The sequence below is a fragment of the Meleagris gallopavo genome, chromosome 5 (genome assembly GCF_905368555.1).
Source record: "Meleagris gallopavo chromosome 5, MGAL_WU_HG_1.1, whole genome shotgun sequence".
NCBI lineage: Eukaryota > Metazoa > Chordata > Aves > Galliformes > Phasianidae > Meleagris > Meleagris gallopavo.
In genome coordinates this window covers 56087963-56115532 of record NC_139408.1, presented here as the reverse complement: position 1 = coordinate 56115532, position 27570 = coordinate 56087963, and the positions used below count along the sequence as shown (strand labels likewise).

Genomic DNA, 27570 nt, shown 5'->3' with positions numbered 1-27570 from the left:
GGCCCGCTTTATACCGCCCGCGCCGCTCCCGTTGGCTGGCGCCGCTCTTACGTCACCGCTCAGCCAGTCGCCGGGATCCGGGTTCGAGGCGCGGGCCGAACCACCCGCAAACCGCCCGTGGGGAGCATGGAGCTGCAACAGGAAGGATGGGGGGAAAGGGGAAAACGACGTGGCCGCTGCCTTCAGGGGTCCTTGGGATATGTCAAACAGCGCTTTTCCGTGATGGAAATACGTCATTCATTCAACAGGCAATTACACATTCATCAGTATGTTCCCATCATATGGGATCATTCCGTGTGCTGGTGTTTCTGTGCTCCCACCTGCAGCCCTGCATTCAATGGGGATGTGCTGCTGGGTTTGGTCGTTGGGACCAAAGGGGGTTCCAAAGGTACCTATGTTCCTTGGTACTCCCTAGGCTAAGATTTGATCAACAATTCTCTATTAATTAACCCCATTGCCAACTTGGCAATGAAGACCACTAAGAACTCCTTAAGTGAACCACTGCTGTGCCAGAACGGCTGAGGAAGGGCCTGGGCAGTCTTCTCCAGGTCAAGTGAAGCCTTCTAAAAGACATTTCTGAAATACAATTTCTGCACTGACAGCCGTTAAATGGCAGAATTAAATCACACGCTGTATTTTTCTCCCATTGACTCAAGTAGGAGCACTGGGCACTGAGCTCAGCACTTAAACTCTGAGCTGACAAATTCCTCCTCCTCAACCCATCCGCAGCGATTTGTGTCGGCCTGATGTCTTGCTAAGAGCTCAGGCAGGAGAGCAATGCAGATCAATAGGACCATTAGCATTGAGCCAGAGCGTGGCCCCAGCACAGCCCTGCAGAGCTCTCCATCCCAATTCTGAACCACGGACAGCTTCAGCTTCACAAGTGGAGCTCGCTGTGCTCATGCATCTCTCCACTCCATTGCTTCCCAGCATTATTACCCCGGGATCAATAAAGCCATCCGCAGAGCAGGCTGCTCTCTGGCAACACAGCACTTGAAATTGTTCACCCCCATTTCCTGGCCATTTTTGTCCACTCAAGTCCTGCATCAAGTGGCTCTTCACAGCCCAGGTAAAGATCAGCGTCGTGCCTGCCTTTAAGTAAATGAATGAGTTGGGCCATTGTTTTCCTTTGTAGCAGAATTATATTACAGAGCTTGGAAAGTCAAAGAAAATATTCCTTGGGAGGTGAATACAAATCTTATTGCTTTACAGTACAAGTGTTCTTTTCTCAGAATAAATGTCTGGCTTCCTGTGAGCCTGGCACTCCCTCTGAAATCAAACAGGTCTGCAATGCTCCAGCACGCCAAGTCGTCCATTTATAGATCTTTTCCAGAGATAAAGGGCTTGCCACGCTCTCCAGCTGCAGAGCTCAGGTGGATGCTCACTGCTTTGAAAGGCCTGCAGGCTGCACCCTCTGCTGTGAGTCTTTTTTGCTGGTTTTTGGCAGTTGTATCTTTCCTGCAAGGCTGGACGTGTCGCACGAGTCGACTCCGTTGATGTACAACAGAAACCCCACGTGCAAAGCAAGACAGCAGGTTTTGGCATGGGGATCGTCTTGAAGGTCAAATAACGCGATGAAATGGAAGAACGCAGCAGTCAGAAGCAGAATGAGGGAGAGGAGACCCTTCGTGCTCCTGGGATGTGGAAAGGAGCTGTGACAGTAGCAGGGGAGCAGGCTGAGATGCAGCAGCACTTCCCATTGCTGCACTGCAGGCTTGGGGTGAGCACGGAGCCCCACAGCTGGGAATTAAGTCCTATTTTGAAAGAAAAACAGCTAGTCAGGTTTTAAGTTTTCCTTAAAGATCCATTCCATGTTTTCTGGTGGGTTTGGGTTCATTGTTCTGTGAACACCTGGCACTGCCCAGCCAGGTGGAAGCCTCCTGGCACTGGGAGGTTATTTGCAGCTCTGCCTGCAGCTGGGCAATGGAGCGGAGTGCAGCTCTGATGAAGAGCTGGAGCCTGGAAGCAAGGCAGGTGCTGCTGCTGGCTGCTAATTTTGGTGCTGGGGCCAGCAGCAGTGCTTAGTAATTAAACACCAGGGTTAAAATGCTGTTCCTTTTTGCACCTCTCCACCATTTTGCAAAGTGGAGGACTGTAAGAAGGGCACACCACCATCTCCAGCCCCCTACCTCTGAGATCCCAGCTGTGATGTAGGAAGCAGTTCTGCTGCTGCTTTCCAGCCCCGTGCACAGCAGTGAGATTCAGACTGTGGCCCCCAGGCTGTAGACATTGGGTCTGATGAAACCCACAAAAAATATAAAGCAAAAATTAAGCCAGGAGAAAAGCAAACAGGAACTGGGGACTTGCAAATGGAATCTGACGTCCTCTCAGTTATTTCCATGAATTCATCCACTAAATCCAGGAGTCTCCCTCAAAACAGACCTTTGGCATTTTTTGTTTGTTCAGAAGAGCCACGCGATTGCAGAGATCCAGCTCTCTGAAACCAGCCAGAAAACTTTTCTGCAAGTTTACTTTAGAAGTTTCCTCCCTCCTACAGGAGCCAAAAGGACTTTGGATGCTTTGTGGGACCAGCTGTACCTACCTGCTTCCATTGCAGAGCAGGAACTGTGCTGGATTTGTGCAATTTCAAGATGTGAGACAGCAAACAGACACAGACCCAACAGGTGGATCTACAGACCAGCTCAGTTCTGTTTCTCTTTCACTAGCAGCACTCTTTTTTTTCCCCAAAGCAATGCCACTGCATCAGAAGCTACCAGTCAGCATCTTGCTCAGGAGGAATAAGGTAGAAATATTTCACTTACTGATACATGCCCAGATATTCCCAAAATCATCCAATCTGAACATTCTGCTTTTCAAAGAGGGATTTCCATCTAAGTTACTAATTTATTTTTTTTTTTTCCCATCATAATTTGGGGGACAGAGTACATTTCTAAGCCAGTTCCAGGCTCTTTTCTCATCTACCTGATTTTTCAGCTCACCTTTTGAGCCTGCAAAGGACTTCAATGTCCTGAACCCAAGGAATAAATGCATTGCACAAGTACACGATGCAGCCTTCATGAGGGAGCCCTTAGGAGCTTAATCACTCCAGATTGAGACTTAATTTCTTCTTGTATTTTGGCCTGCATAAAAGGACACTGGGCAGGTAGCTCAGCTTGAATAGTAAGAAAAAAAGAAACGTTACCCATTCCCACTCACCCCATCTCCCAGGACCATGATGAGGGCTCGTCACAATTACCTAGTCCAGCAGAAAAACAACATTACACAGTTCACTAAGCCCACAGTGATTTTCTATCAGGATATTTTTCTTACCACTGCTATCCTGTTTTTCTTCAGTCAACCCAAAAGCTGAAATATGCCTCACTGCCTAAAATATTCATCCTGTACAGTCATCGATAGCATCATTTCTTCCCAAAGCATGCAGACGACTGTTGGAATATCCCACTACTTTTCTGGATTTTCTGCTGTGTCAATACAGTCCCTCTATGTAAGTACACTTACATTAATTATTACTTGCAGCCTACTGTCACTACTGAACAATAACGTGAGAAACAATTACAAGAACAGTGGATCTAAAAAAGGGATTTAAATTAATGGGGCTTAAGATTTTTCTCTATATGTGTTTACCATCCCAGCTGACATCATGACCCTTCTATTTTCTAAGTACAGGGAAAACAGGAGGTTGGTTTTTTTTTTGCAGAATACCTCTGCAATGTACAAAAATCACTCTGGATCTTCAACCTACAGATTTTAATGTTAAAAATGTCTTCCCAATGGAGAATCATTCGGCTTTTCAGTAATAAAATGAAGAGAAATGAAGAATAAAAACAAAAAGAAAAGGTTCGTAAAGCCAGAAAAAAAAAAACAAAACAGGATGCTGTTATGTTAAATTGGTTTAATTTATCTCAAAAAAAGAAGTTCTGAAACTTGAATGTCTTTCAAATGTATCTACTAGACACATTGCCTCTTCCCCAAAGAAGGGTAAATATGACTGCCTTAAAGTCTGCTTAATTACAAAAACTGTAAAGGAAAGGAACAATCACATTTCATTTTAAAAACAAACACATGAAACAATGCACACAATTTCTGAGCACTGATGTACAGACAGGGAAAGCACATTTGCATAGTCTGGCATGGCTCATTTTTGCACACTTGATACTCCTAATTCAGCTTCAGTCCTACCTGCTCTGGTTTGCTGTCCCAGCCTGGGTCAGGCTTCTCAGTGACTGCCTCACATGCTGAAACTGCAGCTGACCATCAAGATGTTAAGTCATCATCTTCCCCTCCTTCTCACTCCTTGCACTGTCCTTCTCTTACAAGTGTTTGCAGCAGGCAGAAGGAATGGTACAGAAGCCATGACTCTAAAACCACAGGACAGTTTTTGTACATAGCATATGCTCCCCAAAACGACACCCATATTTAGCACCAAATATTATGAGTGTGCAGACACATGGCTACACAAAACTGTGGAACTGCACTCCTAGGTAACAGGTCCATTAGCATTAGCTTTTCTGTCTGTCTTTACACTAGCAATTTGCAAAGAGACCTGATGAACGGATTCAACATTTCTCTAAAGAGTCGATCTTAAGATACTTCCTAAAAACATTTGGAGCAAGGCACTCTCTTTTTGCTAGTGCTCTTTGAGTACAGTGGCAAATTTTTGAAAACACTGGATAACAGCACTGAGAAAGCAGATGCTGAGAAGGTACCACATTATTTAGCTCTGCTTGAATGCAAAAGATGACAATCTGACATTGGTTGATTGATCTAAAGGCTTCTTCTTTTTGGATACATTTGAGTCCTCTGATTTTTGCTCCTCATTCTTTTTCGCCTCATCTTCATCAGCTGTGGGACGCTTTCGTTTTTTATCTTCTGTTAAATCATTTACTGCTCCACCTTTTGCTTTCTCAGTCCACACCTTTGAAGAAAGTACATCGTTAAGTAGCAAACGACACAGCAGGCCACAAAATTCACTGCATTATTTTACATGCCCTCTTTCTCTGACTGTAAGGAAGTGCTGGAGTAATTCTTGGTAAGAACTAAGAGAGACTGCTAATTAAGTTGAGTAAAATGTCCTCACTTTTTTTTTTGTAACAGCATTCACCTTCAAAACTATAATTCCTTTGAGCCTGTATATGAAACTGAAGGCTTTAATGGCCCTTCTGGACAAATAAGAAAGCCAAAAGGCTTTAGAACCAAGCCCCAATGAATTAAGTCTCACTATATCACTTTTAACTCCTTCCCTTCTCATTTGTTATATCTTCATTGATTACATTTCTCCCAGATGCCCCATTTTGGGAAAGCAGCTTTCTGTTTTATTTATTATGAAGACATCAACACAGTAAATATTTTCACACAGTGTCCGTTTTAGATCATGGTCCAATTCAAAACTTAAGTTCCTGAGGATGGACAACAGTGGAATTTAAAGGAAAAAATGTGCTAACTGGAAATAATCAAAGAATTTGGTGAGGGAAAAAAAGAAATCTAAAATAAAAATAAATTAGAGAACGTTTCTTACCATTCTTTCTTCTGTTGACAGAATCCTAAACCGACTCATGCCTTCTTTTATTACTTCTGCTTCATTCAGACCAGGATTATCTGTTAAAATGTTTGCTCTGTTCTCTTCTAGCCACATCTGGAAACCTGTCTTTGGTCTTAAACAAGCACAGAAAGAATGTCAGCTAATGAAGGTTACAAGAAAACCATCTGCCCCAAAATAACATTTCTAAACAGCACTTGAGAGGGTTTTTTTGTTCTCAAAAGCAAAAGCACATATAGTCAGCAGTTCACTTTCTCCTCTTGCAGTATGCTAACAGAACATGCTGACAAGGCAAGACTAATCCAAGCGTTTTTATTAATTCTGTGATAGATGTGGAGATTAACATTTCAGGTTCAGAATGACAAAGCATAATGGTTCTCTTTCTTTCTGACAAGGTCTCGTCAGCCTAAAAATAGAGCACATATTAGCACGTTTCAGCTAATCCTTTTCACAGTTCTCTTTGTCCCACGCTTTAGAACCTTATCTGTTAAGGCTAATGAAAAGAATACTAGTCCAAATGAATAATAATTACGTTTGACTTCCTCAGTTAAATGAAGTCTAAATGAAAAGTCATTATAATAATGCAAGTTTCATGAGGACTGGGATTGTGGAAAATACATCTGCTGCAGAGGAGTAACACGCATTAAGAGTGTTAGCAAGAAAGAGATCTATTGCTTAAGTGATGCCAGTTTTTTGCTTTCTGTTTTTCCTTAAAAAGTTTATATGAATAAAATTGCAAAACAAAAATACACAGCACAAAGCAAACCAGCAGCACCCATATTAAAATTAACCATTTACACTTCCACATACAACATTTAGCTTTCAGCTCTCTGAGTCTGCCTAGGCATGTTTTAATGTTAAGCTCTCCCTGTATTTGGAAATAGTACAGCAGCATTCAAAGGTTATCATCAGTTTCAAAATTATTAAGGCAAAAATTGTTGCTTACACCCTTGAAATGATACACTGTGCATTAGGCACTGTTTGTTTATTATTCATCCACATATTCATGCGTGCACTCTATGAATTTGTTTCAGGCTGATGCAAAACTTACACTTTGAACAATGCTGCCATGCATAACTGGAAAGATTGAATAAACAGAAACTCTCTCTGCTCTGTCACTGTGAATGTAATAAGCATGTTATTAAATTGCCACAGTATAAGCACCAGTTTGCTGTTCTTCTGAAAACTCACAGATATGACAATTTGTGAGCTAAAACTTGAATCTTGATATTAAGCCACCTTGGCTAGCCCTATGTCTTCAGAAACAAATAGTTTTTGGACTTGCTGTTCTATCAAGATCAGACTATGGCACTGAGCAGCAAGTGTTCACTCACCTTTTGTTTTCAGAGCTGTCCTGTGCAGTGACTTGGACCACAGGGGGCTCATTTCCTGCTTTTTCTTCTCTTTCTCCCACTCTTTTTTCACTGGAGCTAGGTGTGCGTACCTGGAAGAAGGACGCTGCTGAAGCCTGGAGAAGTTGGTGTATTAAAAAAAATAAGGTGAATGAAAAACTGCAGCAGTGCCACCCTCAAACAATGCACATCAAAGAGCCTAACAAAAAGCAGACCTTTTTCTAAACACGTAGCAGTCATTTCCATGAATGGAACAACTCATCCAAAAAAATGTAACATAAACCACTTGACTTCAGCACAGCAGACATTTACTTAATATTATTTAAAATAAAAGCATGAGATTCACTGCAGAATATAATTTCTACAAATGAAGCAACACTTTTCTATTCCTGTTCTGCGTTTGCATAAATTTCTGCATTATGCTTACAAGAACACTGCCACCTACAACTGTTGATTTACTAAATCAACAGGTTTCACACTTGATGAAAGCTGCTGAAACTCAACTGACTGTTTTTTGCTTATTGAAACAACGTGAAGAGACCAGAAGCATTACCTGCTTGGACTTCAGCTTAGGAATCAGAGGCTTTATAACTGGAGGGCTCTGCTTGTTTACAGCTCGACTGCTAGAAATTTTCTTTGAGTATTTGCTCATAGTGTCTAAAACGTTTGCTGAGGGGACCAACGGGTCCTTTTTGCTGGATGCCACCTAGCAAAACAAATAAACAGACACTTTCTTTATCCTCTGTCCCCCCAGGATTTCTGTCGTAGTTGTACTGTGTATTTAGATATAATCATCTGCTGTGATTTTCAGAATACCACAATCAAACCAGCTTCAAGATTCTTACCTTGAAGGGATTCACTCGTCCTTGGCTGCTTGATGCAATTACAGCTATTTAATTGGAAAGAAAAACAAGAATGTAAAAATGTGTGTGTGCACAACACGCACACTGCAGATAAGTAGATGAAAGATCATCAGCCTCATTTGCAAAAAACGTGGCCAACATTCATTTTTCATGTTTCAGCCTCTGTTAGTTGAAAATTAAAGATGATGACTGGATCAGAGGCATTCATTATCCCACACCAAAGCAAAGAAGTTCCCTTTAGGCTTGAAAGCATTTGGATAAAAAGAAAAGCACTTTGTTAACTGCATGAAGGTTATACTATACATCCTCTGCTATTATTAGTCATCAGAAAAGCCACACTGAACCTACAACTACAAATCCATAGGAACACCCATTATTTCCTCCATTTCCATTCCTATTCATCTTGCTGGAGGATGGCAGGAGGGAAGAAGCAAGAAAGAATAAAGACTGCATTCTGCCCTGCCTGTTAAACCAGACTAACAGTCCTACGGCAGGGATACTAACTCTGCTCTGTAAGTGCAAGCAATGAACATATCTGTAATTATGAAGACAAATCAAATGATTATTGTTCTAATTTTTCTCTGTCTGAAAGAACACCTTCAGGACAAAGCCAGACAGACAACTGATTCAGCACTTGGCACAAGCAAGGTTATCAGCATAGTGCCGAAGAGCATCATCAGGTAAAGATGACATCAAAGGAGTAAGGAACCTCTTAAAAATGTGAAAATAACAATCAGCATAAGTTACTCCCTGACAGCACCGTTAGGCACTGTATTTTAGTAGCAATGAGAGGAAAGAAAATAAAAACAGGAATGGAGGCGGTGAGGCAAAGTTCTTATAATGGAATAAATGGAGATTTACTCACCAGACTTAGGAGTAATCACCTCTGCTGAAGAGACTGCCTTGGAGAAAGGATTTGGCCCTTTGGAACAAAAGGGTACAGTAAAATGTAATAACATAACCAGTTAAAAACAGAATCCTAAACACACAAGCGAGTTATAGGAAAGCAATCTGTATTTTAAAGTATATCTGTTCATTTCCAAATTGTGCACACACTTTTACAAAGCCATCCATCTTCTTTAACTGGATTTATTTTAAGAGTTCTGTACTTATTTCTTAAACCTATTTTTTTTTAATTAGAAAAGCTAGTCATGTCTGAAAGAGAGAAGCATAATTTTTAAATAAATACTTAACAATAAGAGGTAGACAACTGTGATATGCCAATGCTGTAAAAAGTAAATATAAATAACTATAGTAAAACAGAAAGCAGTAGTTCTGTTTTACAGGTAAAGCTATCTTTCCATCCATCCATTTTTTGTCTCCTTTTTTTGGGGGTAAGAAGCTAACACACCTTACAGACCAAGCAAAATGAGAATAATCACTAAACTCATTTTGCTTTTCTCCTCCAGATCACCACTTAGAAGCCCCCAAATGAACATTTTCAGCACACAGAAACATACAACAGGGTGGGAAAGATGAGGAGGTGAATGGAGACAAAGTAAAGGGGAAAAAAAAAAACCAGTCTGCCTATGGTAATGACAGGAACATCAGAACACTGCAGACTGCCTGACAATTGTTTTGCAAGTAAAAGCCCAGATGCTGAAGAGGGAATACTCAGTGAACTGTTGGTCCACCAGTTCATCTCCTGCAAGACTTGAACTGAAGTCAAATAATAGCATCACAGAGTGACCTAGTATGTTAGAAACAGTGTCAGACAACAAAAAACCTCCCCAGGGATCCCTTTAAGCAGTTATGGACCATACACAAGCGAGCTGTGCCAGAGCAGGAGATACACATTCTGTTATTCTGCAGTGACTGCAGGCACACGCTGGGCTACGGACCCTGATCAGGTGGGCTCTATCATGCAGGGAATTCTGGTAACAGGAAGCTCAGGGGCAGAAGTTTCTGTGTGTCACCCTGTTAGACCTGTTGCGTATCTTTTCATGTGTTAAAGGCAAGATGGATTAGAAACCACTAGGCCTGTTCTAACTAGCCAGCAGAAAACACAGCCCCTGCTACAGCTGCAAACTTTCACAATTCAGTGAAAGAAACACGATTAATTTCTACTGGCTTCTAAATTGAACCTCACCTTTTTGTCAGGTGCTGTGCCTGTCTTTCCTAAATTTTATGTAAAAAATAAAAAATAAAATAAAAAACAGAGAGAAAACTCCATTAGGATAGTTGGACTACATGATCTTGCAGGTCCTTTCCAAGCTTGTGATTCTGTGATTCTATGATTACTTGTTTGGTGCTACATCCAAACTAAAAGTTATCAGAGAATTTCCAGAATTCATTATCAAGTCTGTGAAGAACACGTCCAGATAAGATGTCTTGATAGGACAAGGGGAAATGGTTTCCAGTTGAAAGAGGGGAGATTTATACTGCATATCAGAAAGAAGTTTGTTACAATAAGGGTAGTGAAGCACTGGCACAGGTTTCCCAGACAGGTGGTTGATGCCCTGCTCCTGTAGACATCCAAGCTCAGGCTGGATGGGGCTCTGGTCAAGGTGCTCCTGCTCACAGCAGCAGGACTGGACTAGATGGCCTTTAAGGGTCCCTTCCAACTCAAACGATTCTATAGCTTCCATCCCACTCAGAGAACAGACTTTTCTTACTCTGTTTAGGCACTTCAGGCATTCCTTCTGCTTCCTCACACCCATCGGTTTCCTCAGCCTCTTCCATCTCTTGGTCCTGCTGAGCACTTCTGCCTGGCAGCTGGCCCCACTCTGTGGCAGAGGTGCTGTAACTAAAAGGAAGGAATTCATCAGGAAGGAAGAGGTGCCTGGAACTCCACCACATTCACACAGTAAACTGAAACGAAGGCTAACTTCCTTAACTAATTTAGGAAATAAGATGAAAAACATTTGGCACTCGTTACACTGATTACAACGCAGTGATTACTAAAAATCAAGTTGCATTAACCACTGCAGTTCAGCACAAAGCACTTGCAGTGATTCTCATGTAGCTCTAAGACAGACCGCACAGCTATGAAACCACCTGAGTCTCAAACCCAGTCCAAGTGCTCACACCATTCTTCAAATAGCTCTGCACACAAGAGCAAACATTCTAACAGAAAGAGCAAGCTTTTGCCACCTTCTACAGAGCTCACAACATGGCTGCTAAGCACGCTTTGCCACAAAGGTAAACACAAACAGAAGACACTTTCTGTAATCTCAATTTAAATATAAATACCTCCACTATCATGAGAAATGCCAGGCTACTTTTCTGCATAAACAAAATGCACATGTGACAAGAGAGACTCATATGTTCAGTCTGAAGTTTAGGCAGCAGGTTTTCATGTTTAATCCAGTTATTTTCTAAATTCCCAAATTATAGTATGTACATTCCTTGCATTTCCCTCTTTACTGATTACTAAAATGCATGTACATGTAAACAAAAGGTTCATGTCTCTTACTTAGAATGGCAGTATTAAATTGCTTGGGTGCAAAGAACAATCCAGTGTCTGTGGTGTATTTCAGCCCTCGGAGTGGCTGAACTTGCAGATGTGGGATAGCAACTCCCATCCATGCTCCAGAAGGGGGCAGACCACTTGGCAAGGAGTTTCAAACATGCAGTTTCACACAGGAGAAAAGGGAAAGGCTCTAGACAAGTTCCTCTGCTTATCATTTCCTCTTGCTTAAAAAAGTTACAAATTGCATACAGAAAATTGCTGTGGGAGGACACTGCTTCTGATAAAACATTATGACATTTCTCTGCTTTATCTGACTGGTGGTTAGCTATTTGCTTCCTTCCAGCTGCATCATCCAGATGCCAAGCAAGAACACACAGCTCTTCCGTATGTCCCACAGTTTAAAACAAATTCAAAACAACAACAATACGCAGAGAGAAGAAAATAAACTTCTTTTGCCTCCAGATAAAACAGACGTAGGTATAGGAGGAAAGGCAGGCAGCACAGATATAAAGAAATGAACGCACAGCAAACCTGTAATATTTCATTCGTTTTGAAGAGCTGGGATTAGAGGTGAGGGAATAAGACATAGTGGGGTACCTGAGGTAGCTGAAAGATGAGGGAGCTGCCTAGAAGTAAAAGGACTTTAAAATGGGTGTGGATGAAAGAGAGGTAAAAGGCAAAGAGAAAAAAAAATTAGGTTGGAGTCGATCAAAACAACAAAAGCTTAGAAGAAAACAAAAGTAAAAAATAATCAGAGCAACTTAGAATCAGGTCCACCTTGCCTCTGAAGCCACTGTTAAGAAATCAGTAAAAACATTCCCAGCTTTTTAATCCCAGAAATTTGCATTACCCAGCATTCAAGTGAGTTCGGAAATCCTCCTCCTCCTCTTCATCCCCCAGTGCTGTTGCCAATTCACTTGCTTTCTCTACAGCCACCTCGCTGAGTCGCTCAGCTAAATTGAGTCTTCGAGAGCGGGATGCATACTTGATGGCTAAATTCACAGCATTTTGTGTCATGAGGTCAGCAAGTTCCACACAGCGGAATTCACGCTCCAGTTTACAAGAAAGCTGAAAGGAGAAAAGCCTTGAGAGTTACATAGTTCAGTGACACAGCTCTCTGAAGACTACAGGACCAGAACACGATGAGGTTTTGTGTACCTAGTGAATAAAGACAAACTGCCACAAATTATCAATCTCTTTTTAGACGGCTGTTTTTTCTTTAATTTTTGGTTAAGAAGCCTTCCTTCTTTCTATCCTGTGATAAGCAATAACAACATGAGCTGCCATCCACCTCTTATTGCATTTGGGGAGCACTAACTTCCACTGGACGAGCCAAACTTCCACTCAGAGAATCACATCAGAGTTTAAATCAAATGCCATCTACTCAAAATAAAGCGTCAGGGATTATTTTTGTTTTTGATTTCCTTGTACTTACAGCAAACAATTTCATCAAAAGTTCCTGCTGTTCCTTCACTGGCTGACTTTTAGCATTTTCATCAAGCTCGTAGCCATTTCTTGATAAGTAATCCACATAGTTGTGAAATACCACTGAACGCCAGTATTGCTCCTGAAAAAGAGAGAGACATTCTGGAGGTCAGGTGGGGGTAAACAAGGAAGCTCTTAGCTCAATGCCTAACAACTTACAAAGGATTTTATCATTCATTCTTAAGTCTTCTTTTCATTTTATAACGATGGCGAGAGGTAGACAACTCTCTTCAAATGCCAATGCCTCATCAGGATAAGCAGACCACACTTAATATCCATCTACAAACTGAACAGACTCCATGTATTCTAAATTCCATCTGCACCACAGGCTTTCAGTAGGATGATTCTTAGACTTCTTCACTTCTTCACTTTGCTACACAGCACAGGCAATTCTTGAACAAATTGATCGTTTTATCTTGTAATTTCTGTCCCACAGCAAAGTGGAAGTATTCCACAGTAACACTGGAACTGTAGGAGTAATACTCATTTGTGAGACAGCTGAAAAAAAAACTCATAACTGATGTTTTCCAGTGAAATACTGGTATGGTTATTTCACCAGCCTAGCTCTGTGGAAAAATAACTCATTCAAAGCCACTAAGTTGTCATTAGATCTTAGGAATCATCTGTTTCTTTATAAGCACAACACACAATGAAGTACAAATTCCCTCAGGCTAATTTGACAGTTCCTGAAGGTTCCCTTTTATTGTTTGGAAAAGACAGGAAAAACAAAACGAAACAAGCAAACCACCATTATCCATCAAATAAAGAATAAATTAATAAATAAATAGATCTTCAATAGGAATTAAAATGAGTTCATAGAAGAAAAGTACTTGTTGAAACTCTTTACACTTATATGAGAATAAACTTCCAACAGCACTGGACAGTCTCTAAGTTTGAAGCCAGCATTTCATGTCCATTTCTATTTCATGTACTACAGCTGAACCCCACAACACCGTAATACATAAATCAATTAAAAGTGGGATAATTGATATACTTTTCTAGATGTTCTCCTTTATTTGTAAATATTAACCTTGTGTCAACTCTAACAGCTTCATTACGTATTCTTCTAGAACCAGCTGTAAAGCAAAACAAATGGAAAGCCTGAACTCAGATAACCTCCTTAGCCAGGTGCCTTAAGCAGAGTTTGTACCACCCTCTTCCTCGCAGAGATGATTAATAGAAAGCTTGTATAATCCCTACTATGCGGATGTCTAAGACAATCAGCTGTGGTCTCAGCATCATTCCATACCTCCATCTGTCCCTTTTCTGTTGTAACTTGGCAGTAAGGGAGTGTAAAAGATAATATTGCCACTGCAGGACGTGGAAGTGTCGGAGGGAATCGGGCTCCTTTGCAAGGAATACACCTGTGCATGGGAAACAAAAAGCAGCTGCAATCCTCATCATTTAAACCACGTCTCCTAAGAAGCAAGATACTTTAAGAGGATTTGGTCTTAAAAAAGTAGTAATTAAATTACTGACTTAAATATAGCAAGACGTAAGATTGCATATGAAGGGTTATTTTTACACTGCAACCAATAAAAGATTTTGAAAGCAGCAAGGCACACGCTGCTCTTGTTCACATCAGAAAAGTATGGCACAGAACAGACGCAGATCTCTATCTCACACAACACACAATTTGACAGCAATTACAAAACATAAGTGCAGTTTATTAAATGCAGAATCTACCAAACAACAAAAGGCCACTGGAAAAAGAGCAGGCACATCGACTGCTTATTCTGATGAAGGTTTTGGACTTCACAGTGCTGTATTTAGGCACACAGAGGGCGAAAACAAAAAGGGAGGGCATGCAGATACACGTACACTAACAATGTAGTCTTAATGTTTCATTAAACTAGTGTTCTGGTAACTATCACTTAAGCAAAACATTGATTGGAGAAGAGCTGTGTTTCCAGCAGCACCAACAAGCATTGACAAAAATGTCTGGTTTCATAGCTCTAAGCTAGTGTTTCGAACACTAGGGGAAAAAGGAACAGGAAGCATTAGTGTTCTGGCTATCCAGGTTGGTTACAGCATATGTTGTTCCCACAATAACCCTCCCCCCCCCTTATCTTCAGTATGCTGGTGGCTCTGAATCGAATGCCCTTTGCAATTCAGAGGTCAGCACCATCCTTTTTGGAGCAGAAAGACAAGATGACTGACTTGCAGCTGACCATCCCACCAACACAATGTGTCCTGCACATTCTTGGTGACCTGCGTGACCAGCAAAGTGAGACAGCCTAAATTTCAATAAAATGCAACAGGTTGCCCAAGGAGGCTGTGGATGCCCCATCCCTGCAGGCATTCAAGGCCAGGCTGGATGTGGCTCTGGGCAGCCTGGGCTGCTGGTTGGTGACCTGCACATAGCAGGGGGTTGGAAATGGGTGAGCACTGTGCTCCTTTGCAACCCAGGCCATTCTAGGATTCTATGGATTCTATGATCCAGTGGGAAAAGGACACAGATCACTGAATAAGACTACGCACAAAGCTTGGCACTAAGTGTCTCTGGTGCTTGTTACAATTAAGAGGAATACTCACATTTTAAAGTAATGGGTCACTCTCAGCTAAATAATTATTTGAACACATCAGCACTTTCCCAGAATCTTTCTTTGTGGCCACAGTTTAAATATTAACATAATACCAGATTGTTCTTTTTATCTGAGCCTAACAATGTAGATTCGTTACAGGATTTGAGTCTTCTCAAAGGGACAAAAGGGAAAAATATAGCTAAAAACTCAGAAATTAAAAAAAAACTTATCAACAACAGAAGCAGAATCCTAAGAGCAACCATAAGCAAAGTGCAGTTTACAAATTGCCTGCATCAGAGATGTGATTCCATAACAAAGTGCACATCCCTGTCAGCCAAGGCAAGAAGCTAATATTAGTTTGTTACACATTATAAAACTAAGAGTTTATTCAAAACAAACTTAGTAACGAAACATTCATGCTGAATTACATTCATGTATAATTATCTGTTTTAGTAAAACTTATTTCCAGTTTCTCTTTCTAGGAGGTAAGACAAACGGAGCATTTCCCTTGGGGCATATCTGACCTGAGCTGCTGGGGGTTTTCATGGATGCCAACGACCCAGTAATGATCAGATTTGCCTTTGCAATGCTCTCGTGTGTTACACACTGGAATCCAAGTGTTCCCAAGTCCTCGGTTCAACATCCTCACAATTCCCTCAGAATCCACGTAACACGGGGTACCTGTTGGATACAAATGCAGAGAATTATTCTGACAGGCAACTAATTATGACGTGGCTGAGTTTGATCTGGTGGATACTGCTGGGAAATGACGTTTTACATAACTCAAATTCAATATCCTCTCACACAAACAGCACGACCTGGCTGGCAAACTGCTTTCCTTAGAAAGAAGCGCCACCTTCTGACAGCCAGTGCTACTGCCAGGGAACTGATCCCAGTTCAGGGCTTTCATTAATTTTACCTTATTAATTTTATTTGCATTTCATTTAACTCCATACCTTCTGCTGAGAATCCAACCCACACCAAATAGGATTTCTTTGTAAGAGAAAGAGGATCTCCATGCAAAATTTGTTTCTTCTTCTTTCCAAGCTCCATCAGCTGTACTCCAAGGCACTGGTCTCCATCAAATCCAGTACCTAGGAAGAAGTTGTTCAAAGACTATGTTAGAAAGCAAGTGGTCTTTGTCACTTGGCTAGATTTAGGTAACTTCTGAATCAAAAGCTAAGTCTAAGGCAGTGTTATTCAAGAATAAACTCCCAGACAAGAGACTACTTGTTCCTTTCGACATACAAAGTATGCATAACAACTAGTTCCTTAATTTCCTCAAATAATTAATCATGGCATGACTGAAACCTAAGTTCAATCTATTTGTGCTACTGTTATAAAATTCTCCTGTTCCCCACAAGTTAATCTAGGCATCCCAATATAAAACATATGCTTTACTGTCAGATGCTGAAGACTTACAGGTTGTGACAGTATAGCCATCGTCAAGACAAGGGGGAAAAGTAAAATATTTCTCATGACTACACAAATACAGCATTTTGAAGCCAGTAACAGATGAGGAATGAAAACACAAACTAAGGACACAAAAAGGACAGAAGGGAGAAATACCTCTGTGATAAATAATCATCAGCTGCTCTCCATGCCCTGCCATAGACACCACTGGACCTGGGAGACAGAATATCTCTTTCTGAACTCCTCCAACTGTAAACAGTCGAACCAGCAAGGCACTAGTGGCACAAGCAGCCCAGCCCTGACCTAGACAGATTGCTTCAATATCTTCATCCTTTGGCATATCTACTGTCCACTCCTTGTTTGCATCCCAGGAGCTAAAATAAATGCAGTGGAGCTTGCTGAAAGAGAGAAAAAGAACAGCACGTAAGTATTTGAACAAGAAAAAATAAATAAAATATCTGAAAATATACCATGCACTTCAACTACACTAACCTAATATGTTTCTATCAGAGACCTTGGATCTGTGAGTCTCATGGAAAGGAACAATGTCATCCTACAGATTACAAGATTTGCAAAGCCCTGCTCTTACTATTCAAAACCTGAAGAACCAACTTGAACTCCACCACTGTAGATTTAGAGCCTCTGAAGCATGAGACATATTAGAGGTCTGAAAGGAGATTTTTAGATGGAAATAGACAAGTGTTGTGCTTAATTAGCGTTAACAGGAACTGAAGGTGTTTGGTACTCCTGACAACAAGCCTTTATTACATATTTGTCAAATCATGCTATCCTTCAGGAGCAAAAAAAAAAAAGGGAACTTTGGTTCTGACATCTTAATAATTGAAAATTGTCTGTAACCAATTCACAGACACCATTATTTTTGATAGATAACTCACATGTTCACCTCACTTTGGAAAAAAAAAAAGTTCAAAGTCAGATAATCAATACATACAAATAATACTCTCAAAGGCAAAGATTGCTTCTTAGCCTGTCACAGTGCTGTATGTGCCAGAATAAGCAAAAAGTTCTTCCTTCAAGATATTTCTACAGAAAACACAAGAAAAAACAGCAATAGTACTGCTGCTGCTCTTAAATGTTCTTAAGCTCTTCACATTATAATTTTTCTTCTAAGACTGTGGGTATCTCCAAACATCTCTCCTTAGCAACGCTGTGAAAAGAAATAGCACAGACCTCACAATTTATCATTGATCTGAGCAGACTGAAAGACTATTGTTCACGTTTACAATTTCCTTTGTGCTAGCAATGCATGCACTTTCTAGTATATATGTGTTTGGGAAAAAAGAAAAAAAAGAAAAAAATCCACAGGAAACAAAATACATCTTTAAATATCTTGAAGATTGCACATGGGCGGAGGTGAAAAATCCTCCTCAAAAGCAGCCCCATAAATAAAAGAACAAGATCAAAAGCCAAAAATCTAAACTAAAGTGATAAGAGCTAGGATATATGAAACGTGGTAAGTGTAATTCCATACTACAAGTTTGGCAGAGCAAAGCCATGGCTTACCTTGCGAGTTCCTCTGTACTCTCACAGGCTAGTAAAATAGCTTCAGTAGAAAGGTCAGCCATGGTGTGATTCAGGGAGTTAGGCAGGTGTGTGGCATGATGTATGGAGGTATCATGGAATTCTATATCAATAGCGTTGTCTTGTTCATCGTTGTAACAACGAATGATACCAACAGAATTCCAAACCTATTCAAAAGAAATAATAAAATCGTCCATCATATTGACTGCCCTCAAATAGCCTACTGTAAGATAACCATCTGAACCAGTACTAGGTGGGAAACTGGAAGAAGACTGAAGAGTTACATAGACAGGTCTGTTTTAGTTTTTGAAACAGCTCAACTAGGTCAAAAAACAGTTTTGTTCTCATTGCTTAGCCATATTTCTCCTTACAAAATAAAACGTTAACAGCTTGCAGTTACAAAGAAATAATGACTGATGAAAGCACAAATCTTAAAAGTACAAAAATATCCACAAATTCTGACTAAATAGAAAGTTTGACTTCCATAGCACAGGTACAAACTGTATTTCTGTCTCGAAGCCAAATATTTACTTCTACATCAAAAGCAACCAAAACACAAGGCATAAAACTATGCAGTCTGCATTAACACGAAGCCTACTTTTTACTAGTTAGCTTCACACTGTGAAGCATTAAAAAAAAAAAAAAAAAAAAAAAAGAACAAAACCACAACATACAAATATAGATTTGGGAAAGATCAGATTAAGATCAAGCAAAACCAGGATATTAATACAATATTAACAAAGCAACTACATTTACAGAACCACACAGAAGTGAGATTTACCATGAAGCGATGCATGAGATGTACAGGAGTGGAGCCAGACTGGAATGGTTTTTGCCTGGGGGTTGGCCTTGGCCCATCATAAAAAGGCTGCTGTGTAGATGACGTTGGCAAAGCTGGAAAGCCACCAATCTGATCATCATCATCATCCTCCTCCTTTTCAAGTAGATTGGAATTAGCTTTTATCATTCCAATATCTAAAAGTTTCAAACACATACATGTATATTGATATCTTCCAAGTATTATCATTGCAGCAGAAAATAGGTAAAAATATTAAAACAGTGAAAAGTTATCTGGAAAAATAAGACAGAATGTAGGTAAATAGACGATGCCAAGAAAGGATGCTAAGAATCTGTTTCAATAACAGCACTACAGAGCTCTGGAAAATTAGCTTATTCTGTACCTAATGAATTATCATCATCATCAATTACTGCCTGTCTTGGATGGCCTGATGTTGGCATAAGGTCATCATCATCATCACCATGATCTTCATTAGCTCCAGTGTTTGGGGAAGATTGTGGTTCAATCATATCTCCATTTAAATAGTCATCATCATCTCCATCAAAAAGATCTTCATAGTCTTTCGTAACAGTATTGGCAACCTAAAACCATGTTATCAATTATAATTAATTATCAGGTGATAATTATTAACTATTTTTATCAATATTAGCAATTCTAATTCCTTCCAGTATATAAAGGAGGCCTATGGAAAATCTGGAGAGGGACTTTAATCAGAGTGTAGAGATAGGACAAGGGGTAAAGGTTTCAAACTAACAGGGTAATTAGGAAAAAATGCTTAACTATGAGGGTGATGAGGCCCTGGCCCTGCCCAGAGCTGTGGGTTCCCACCCCTGGAGGTGCTCAATGCCATGCTGGATGGGGCCCTGGGCAGCCTGAGCTGATGGGAACACTCAGTAGAAAACGTTTCATGCAATTTGATGACATAAACGATCACTTGAATGTAAGAAATAATTGGTGCTGATCACCTTGTCGTTTGGTTTCTTTCCACCACCGATGTCCTCCCACAACCCCAGATTTCCTTCAGTATCTGTATAAGCTATTTGCTCATATTTGGGATGCCATGCCAGTCCGCAAATCGAATAACTTTTCTCATGCTTCATCCTAAAAAGAACATGAAAATTCCCTATTTTTATTAAGACTCTCAGAGCAGAAACACCCTCAAGTTATTGTAAGCAGTGGTAATACTAAAGAAAATAACATAAATATATATATACAGATAATAAAATAATTAATAAATTACCTTTGGAATAAATAGCTACCCTAAAAAATAGAGCAGACCTTCCTTTTCTATGAAGGAAATAATTAAAGCTTTAAAATCAATCAGAATCATATTCATAAAACAACAGCTTCCTGATGCATGCAGAATACAAAGTAATTCCCCAGCAGACAATATGTTCCAGAACCATCCAGTTATAAAAAGAACATTCAGCTGTTTCTCTTGTACCAAATTGATGATTTAGTCCTTCATCTTCTCCTCCCTTTATTCTCACAAAACAATCCTCCCATGAATTATTTACATGATGTCTTTAAGGCCTTACATATGCACTAGAGTAACAATCATGTTTCTGACTCAAGATATTCAGACAGATAAAGCCTCCCTTCTGTTCCTCACTAAAACTAAAAAAGATAAAGTTCTATTTGTCCTTTTCCTGCCTTCTGACTTACTGACATGTCAGTATTTCTCCTTTAGTTGCATCTTACTGCCAACAATCTTGAACTTTGTAACTTGGAGATCTGTTTCCATCAAAACTATTCTTTAATCAACTAGAAGATTAAAATGTAATAAAAAAATAACGCCTTTGAAATGCTTCCAGATTCTTTTAGCTATGCACACTACAGATGGTGGGGGAAGGCAAAGCAACACCACTTTCCTACCTGACAGACATCAGTGGAAGTTGCTTCCTGGCAGAATATGGGAATGATGTGGCAGGCCCTGAATACCCATCAGCACAAGAAATTAGGTATTAGTGTGCCTCACTAGTGTGCATAAGGGAAGAGCCCTCCTCTTGCTCCCTTGCTCAAGCCTAGCCTGAACGTTAGCCCTGCATCACAGCAGGACCACCCAGACCTGACACCACTCTTCCAAACCTGTGCTTGCTTGTGTTCTTCCTCTCCCCTGATGTGCTTGCAGAGACCATCTATAAGATCAGATAGATGGGATTTTTTAGCTTAAGCCTTTATTTTGCTGCCTCCTGGAGTTCTTGCTAGCACAGCACAGCGTTGGTGGTATAGTGGTGAGCATAGCTGCCTTCCAAGCAGTTGACCCGGGTTCGATTCCCGGCCAACGCAATTTGCATTTTGGGTTCTGGAACCCTCAGAGCCCTGAGTTGGATGACTGAGACCTGCAGTGACAATAAAATCCCAGCCCAACCCCAGATCTGTGCGGGATTCGCTGCTCTACCTAATGCATATAAGCCTATGGGGCTCAATGGGATTCATCCCAGGGTACTCAGAGAGCTGGCTGATGTCAATCTGAGACCTCTCTCAATTACTTTTCAACGGTCTTGGAAATCTGGAGAGCTCCCAGAAGCTGGCAGATGTCCCAGTTTTTAAGCAGCACAAGAAAGGAGACCCTGGTAATTACAGAACTGTCAGTCTCACTTCAGTGCCTGGTTAAATTATGGAGATTATTCTGGGAGTTATTGAAAAACACTTGAAAGACAATGTAGTCATTGGTCACAGCCAATATGGTCTTCAAAGGGGAAAGCACTGCTTGATAAACTTAATTTCCCTTCATGAAAAGGTTGTCCACCTAGTTGACAAATGGAAGCCAATAGATGTGATCTTTCTGGATTTTAGCAAAGTTTTTGATACTGTTTCTCACAGTATCCCTCTGAACAAAATGCCCAACATACAGCTAGACAAGTACGAAACACAAAGAGTGAACAATTGGCTGATGGCTCAGACTCAAAGGGTTACAGTAAATCTCTTCAATGTTTTTATAAGTGATCTGGACACACACTCAAATGCATAGTAGCTAAGTTTGTGGATGATACTAAAAATTAGGATACTAAAAAAATAGAACTGGGGTCTCTGCTCTCTGGTGACAGCAATTAGATGTAAGAGAACAGAATGGAGCTGTATCAGGGGAGGGTCAGGTAGAGATCAGGGAAAGCTTCTGCACCAGAGAGTGGTGGGCATGGAACAGGCTGCCCAGGACAGTGGGCATGGCCCCTAGCTGCTGGAGCTCAGAGCATTTGGGCAATGCATTCAGACACAGGGTGATTTTGGGTGGTACTGCGTGGAGACAGAGGGCTGGGACTCCATGATCCCTGTGGGTCCCTTCCAACAAGGGATGCTCAGTGATTGTACGGTTTGCAGTGGAACTTTAGCAGAAGGTTTACTGTCTTACCCTGTAAATCTCAATTCAATGGTTCTCAATTTGCACAAATAAGTTTTAAAGAGGAGATATAACAGTTCTATTTTAACAAAAAGTATGTATTATGGGGATTGTGGAACAGCACTACATACCTCTCTATGCACTCCTGGGTTTCCACCTTCCACACCACCATACACCCATTCACGCTTCCAGCTGCCAGGTACTGCCCACAGGGAGACCACACCACAACATTCAGGGGCTAGGAAGAATGAAAAATTATAGGGAGACAAAGTATTACCAATGCACACAACGCATTCATATTCTGAAGCATAAAATCGATGTTCTAGAAGAAAAAAAATATCTTTAGCAAACCACATCCAGCTTCCCAAACTAGAACTGCCTTCAGAAAAGTTCCCAGCAAAACCATTCTTTAAAGATAGCACACTTACTCTCCTTCAGAATACTCAACTTCTGTCACTAAATGCTGTAATACAAACCATATCAAACAACCCACGATAAAAAACAGAGACACATAGACAAGTTTGACACTCATCTAATATCTCTTGCCTTGGTTTCTGATATCAAGTTAATAGGATCAGAAATGAAAGTGGGAAGGGAAAAAAATCCTATGCAGAAGGTATATTTCTAGCTGAAGAACACTTAAGATTTGTAATGAAGATTTAGCAAGCAGATGTTTTGTGTACCTACCTGCGTGATGGAAGTATCTGATAGATCAACTTGATTATCCCAGGTTTCTCTTCTGTATAGTTTAACAACTTTGTCTACAGGAATTGCCAGCAGCTGTTGAAAGGAAACAAGAATTAGGCAATTTAGAACAAGTTATCTTTCAAGAAAACATTCAACCAAAAAGCATAGCTTCTTCATTCAAAAGTATTACAGTAGTGTCAGCCTACATGTCCAGAAGTTCTCTTGGCATCCTAGCAATACCAACTGAGAAAGTAAAGAATGCTGAAATAATCTTGAATTACAAGGTTCTTTAATGCTTTCCATATGCAACACAGCAAAGAATGTTTGTTTTTACTTTAATCTTCATTTATTTCTGGCAGAAAACTGATGACAGCTGCAACATAAGGTTCTAAGTTCTTATTTATGTAACAGCTAAGAAACACGCATAAATAAATTTTGGTGCTCTGAACACAAGTCTTATGTTCTCCCTTTTCTTTCCTCCCCATCCCTCTTCTTATCAGATGACAATTTCTCTATAAATCTTACTTGAATAGCTCGTTCCTGAAATAATTCACTTGGTATTTAGCAAACCTACATAGCTGTTACTGCCTGTTTACTTCATAGGATTTGTGTGTTAGTTGGCTTTGTTTATTTTTGTTTTAAAGAGATTTCTAATAATCTGCTTTATAATAGGAGCAAAGCAGCTGATTACATTTGTGTGACAGTGAAGAATTTGTGTAAACATTAAAGTCTGTGCTTTTATGCAATATGTGTACCAAGTAACCTGTGCTTTAAGTGACATTCTGTCTCCCACAGAAGAGTAATCCATAATGCTAGGTATTTCAGAGAGTGGACACGTGCAGACAGTGCTCACAAAAGGCTAAGTTGGGGAAATAGAAGATTATTCAAGTCAGAACTGTGAGAAACCACTGGAAAACACTCCTTAGACCCTGCATACTAGAATGTCAATAGTTTGACAGAACCTATTATTCATCCTTCCAGACAGCAGGCAAGAACAAAAGCCACCAAGCAATTTTTCCCAAATTACCACCTTTTGCTCAATTCTCTGTCCTCTACTTAAAGTATGATGAGGCATGCTTCATTTCATACAGGTTTGAATCTATCTGCTCCTCTCTCCTTTATGTTACCAGCTGGGGCAGGTATGCTCTAGGTTATATGATACAGAGACATCTACACAGCAATGCAACTTCCCTCCTCCTTACCCTCTTTAAGTTTACCACTTAGGTGACATTTGCAGAGCAAGATTACTAATTGATAAAATATACCAAGAGAGAGACTGAACTCCTTTGATGCTCTGCTGTGAACAATTAGGTCATTTCCCTCATGCACAATGTTCCTTCCTACTCAGCACATTGTGACTGTTCAACATTGTTTTGGGCTGACAGATGGACTACTGCCAAGCACAGTCTGGCACTTAAGCGAGCAAACACTTCCAAGTTTTTGTTTTTCCTAAAAGTGAACTTCACCCCAAATATTTTCCTTACTCTCTGGAGCTGGAATTTGGACTTGCCTGGATTGAGTTCTACTGTACAAAGAGAAACAGAGGATTAAGATGTGGCTACAACAATCTGTCACTTACCTTGCCACTGCCAGGTTGCCAGGCAAGCCTGCATATTGATTTAGCATTTATCACGTCATTACATTTCTGCAGCAGCAGCCAGTTTGTCACATATGTCTGAAAACAAAATATTCAAAAATGAGTTCTCCAGTTCTATGAAAATCTACTGTATTTTTAAAACCCTTAAAGGAGAGTGGTGAAGTGCTGGAATAGGGTGCCCAGAGAGGCTGTGGATGCCCCATCCATCCCTGGAGGTGTTCAAGGCCAGGTTGGATGGGGCCCTGGGCAGCCTGGGCTGCTGTGAAATGTGGAGGTTGGTGGCCCTGCCTGTGGTGGGGGTTGGAGCTTCGTGATCCTTGGGGTCCCTTCCAACCTGGGTCATTGTGTGATTCTGTGGAAAAAGCTAAAAGGAAAAAAAGGCATATAATTTTTAGAACTGAAATAAATTCTTTCATACAAGTACCTACTCCTTCTAAATAAATAAATAAATAAATAAATAAATATCCAAAAAGACTGAAAAATACTTTGCCAATGTAGACTTGAAAATATTTAATTACAATGCAACTACTTATAAGTTAAGATTACAGCAAAAGTATTTTTAATGACACACAGAACAAAAGAGCTCATACATTTAGGTTACAAAGAGAGAAATCTGGCCAAACTGCTCTTTGCACCTTGCTACAGTCAAATCCAGACTGACTGGAGCAAGGTGACACACAGCAGCCTGAATCTTACAATAGCAATGTAAAGATGAATGACTTGCTAAGTTCTCCTATTGCAGCACAGATGACATTACTGCCACAGCCCCAGGACAGTTAGCCTAAATGCCCCAAAGGGCACCCACTGTCAGTATGAAATTCACATTAGAAAGTATGTCTTTGTTTGAAAAAGTAGCAATTGCACAAGCAAAGTACATTCCCAATTATACTTACAGGAATAATTCTGCATGGATACTTAGGTCCAGTCAATAATGGCATTTAGCAAAAATAATCCCATATGTATATGCAGAACTGCTTTATTATAGGGTTCACTTGAAACTTTCTTCTCAAGTTCCTTAGACTGCAAGACCAGCAGAGACAGCGGCTCACCAAATCTTACTTCTTATGTGCCCAGGACTGTTTGACACAAATATTGGTAAGCTGAGCCCAATGACTGTGATTCTTAAATATTATGTCCTTCAATCTGTGATTTACATCCCTCTTTTGTGAGAAACTGCTGTGAAGTTTGCAATGGATTTTTTTTTTTTTTGCTGTTGTTTTTTGTTTCTAAAAAATAGCATACCAAGTCCCTTCTCAATAGCCTTGTACTCACTATAACATGGCCCCAACTCCACAAATAAAAAAGACTGAAATGCAGCAAGTTGAACCTTGAGTCCTTGGAAAACTAAGTTTGTGTGCCATAGGCAGAGAGCAAGAGAGCTGAAAGCACCACTGCACACAAAAACCTCTACCAAAGGAAAATAGGCATCGTCTCACTGAACACAGAGTCACAGAATCATAGAGTTGCCCAGGTTGGAAAAGATCTTAAAGATCATCAAGTCCAACCACAACCTAACCATACTACCCTAACTGCTAAATCATGTCCCTGAGCACCACATCCAAACGGTTTTTAAACACATCCAGGGCTGGTGACTCAACCACCTCCCTGGGGAGCCCATTCCAGTGCTTAACAACCCTTTCTGTAAAGAAGTTTTTCCTGATAGCCAACCTAAACTTACCCTGGTGCAACTTGAGGCCATTTCCTCTCATCCTGTCATTGTCACAAGTGAGAAGAGACCATGGCATGTGAAATCCAAATCTCTTCCTAAACCCAAGTCAAAGAAGCCACTAGTCAGTCTGAAAATTGATCAGTAATTCACAGAAAGCTCAGGAAAGGTAAACGAAAACAAAACACACCTAGACAACAGTTTATTAGCATAAAGTTTACTCTTTAACCCCGAAAGCAACAGATGATATTCTGAAACCCTAGCATCCCTGCTCATGGCAGGGGAGTAAGGACTAGATGATATTTAAGGTTAGAAACCCAAACCACTCTATGATTCTGTAATTCTAAGAAAAATAGGAATCCAGTGTTGTTACCTTTGCACAGAGAGTTATTTTTGAATACGCTGAGGACAAAATACACGATGTTGACCAATAAGAAAGATACAGAAAAAAAAATCAGGGATTTCACAGGATAACAGCCGAGAGCCCAGGCAGCATTTCATGCTCTGGCTTAGAATTTCTCCCAGAAATAGATAAAAGCATTCTATAAAGTACAGTCAGATTTCTTACTAAAAAAAGCCAGTATTCAACATACAGCATGTCTTCTTCCAGGTGTTTTAGAGTATAGCTACTCTTTTATATGCATATGAACTCCCTATATAAACAGTTTTTGTAAATACTGTCAGCTGTTACTGCTAACATATAAAAAGATAAGCAGCATTTATTCCAGCAGGGTTATTTCAGTCCAGTTCTTTTTGCTGTCTGTGAAATCCCTGCTTCCCTTTGAAACACTCAACTCAGAAAGGAATGCCTTTTACCTGATCTTCCACTTTCCATACTCTGACAGAACCATCGCAGCTTGCTGATGCCTATGGAAGAGAGTTTTGCAAATGAACTAAAATGCTATAACCAACAATAAACAGATAGAATGCATAAGCACTTTTAAAAAGAAAGTCTCCTTGTTTAAACTGTTTTAAGACTTAAAATTTTCTGTCAAATCATCTTGGTAATTCCAAGTAGTTTCAGTGGTTAACTGAAATGAAGATTTATGTGCCCACTCACTTGGTTCTGTCTGTTTGTTCATTTTACTCAACAAATATTTCTTTTTTTTCTCATAAGGAAAAGGAAATTCAAGGTAGAAAGTAAACAAGAAAGTATTTTTACCAGATAAATATCCATGGGGTCAAAAGACAGGCTTAAGACAGGAGCATCATGTCCTCGGAACGTTTTCTGCTTGCTGCTATCAGCCACTTCCACAACTTTGACCATGAAGTCACTGTAGATTACAATGGCACAGAGATAAAAGCATTAACATTGGAATCAATGGTGACAGAATATTTGTTTACAGTAATAAATATTAAATTGGACGACAGTTATCTGCTGGGAAGTACAAC

General features: G+C 40.2%; 1 protein-coding gene and 1 non-coding gene across 3 annotated transcripts in view; one reads left to right on the top strand and one right to left on the bottom strand.

The window, feature by feature from the left end:
- Nucleotides 1-3838: 3838 nt before the first annotated feature.
- WDHD1 (WD repeat and HMG-box DNA binding protein 1) overlaps nucleotides 3839-27570 on the bottom strand; it is a 30436-nt gene continuing 6704 nt past the window's right edge. For both annotated transcript variants that reach the window (XM_085225887.1, XM_085225888.1), the window contains exons 5-26: nucleotides 27341-27452; nucleotides 26995-27045; nucleotides 24495-24590; nucleotides 22916-23008; nucleotides 22360-22466; nucleotides 19854-19989; nucleotides 19271-19469; nucleotides 18871-19064; nucleotides 18072-18256; nucleotides 16704-16945; nucleotides 16091-16228; nucleotides 15659-15815; nucleotides 13859-13973; nucleotides 12560-12691; nucleotides 11975-12192; nucleotides 10328-10458; nucleotides 8578-8634; nucleotides 7695-7738; nucleotides 7403-7555; nucleotides 6832-6965; nucleotides 5477-5612; nucleotides 3839-4876 (exon numbers count right to left, since the gene is read on the bottom strand). In XM_085225887.1, coding sequence (XP_085082013.1) covers nucleotides 4676-4876; nucleotides 5477-5612; nucleotides 6832-6965; nucleotides 7403-7555; nucleotides 7695-7738; nucleotides 8578-8634; nucleotides 10328-10458; nucleotides 11975-12192; nucleotides 12560-12691; nucleotides 13859-13973; nucleotides 15659-15815; nucleotides 16091-16228; nucleotides 16704-16945; nucleotides 18072-18256; nucleotides 18871-19064; nucleotides 19271-19469; nucleotides 19854-19989; nucleotides 22360-22466; nucleotides 22916-23008; nucleotides 24495-24590; nucleotides 26995-27045; nucleotides 27341-27452 — 3031 coding nt within the window. In that variant the 3' untranslated portion in view covers nucleotides 3839-4675. The remainder of the gene's footprint in view (nucleotides 4877-5476; nucleotides 5613-6831; nucleotides 6966-7402; nucleotides 7556-7694; nucleotides 7739-8577; nucleotides 8635-10327; nucleotides 10459-11974; nucleotides 12193-12559; nucleotides 12692-13858; nucleotides 13974-15658; nucleotides 15816-16090; nucleotides 16229-16703; nucleotides 16946-18071; nucleotides 18257-18870; nucleotides 19065-19270; nucleotides 19470-19853; nucleotides 19990-22359; nucleotides 22467-22915; nucleotides 23009-24494; nucleotides 24591-26994; nucleotides 27046-27340; nucleotides 27453-27570) is intronic.
- On the top strand, nucleotides 21106-21177 carry TRNAG-UCC (transfer RNA glycine (anticodon UCC)). Its single transcript has one exon. It is a non-coding gene; the product is annotated as a tRNA-Gly (tRNA).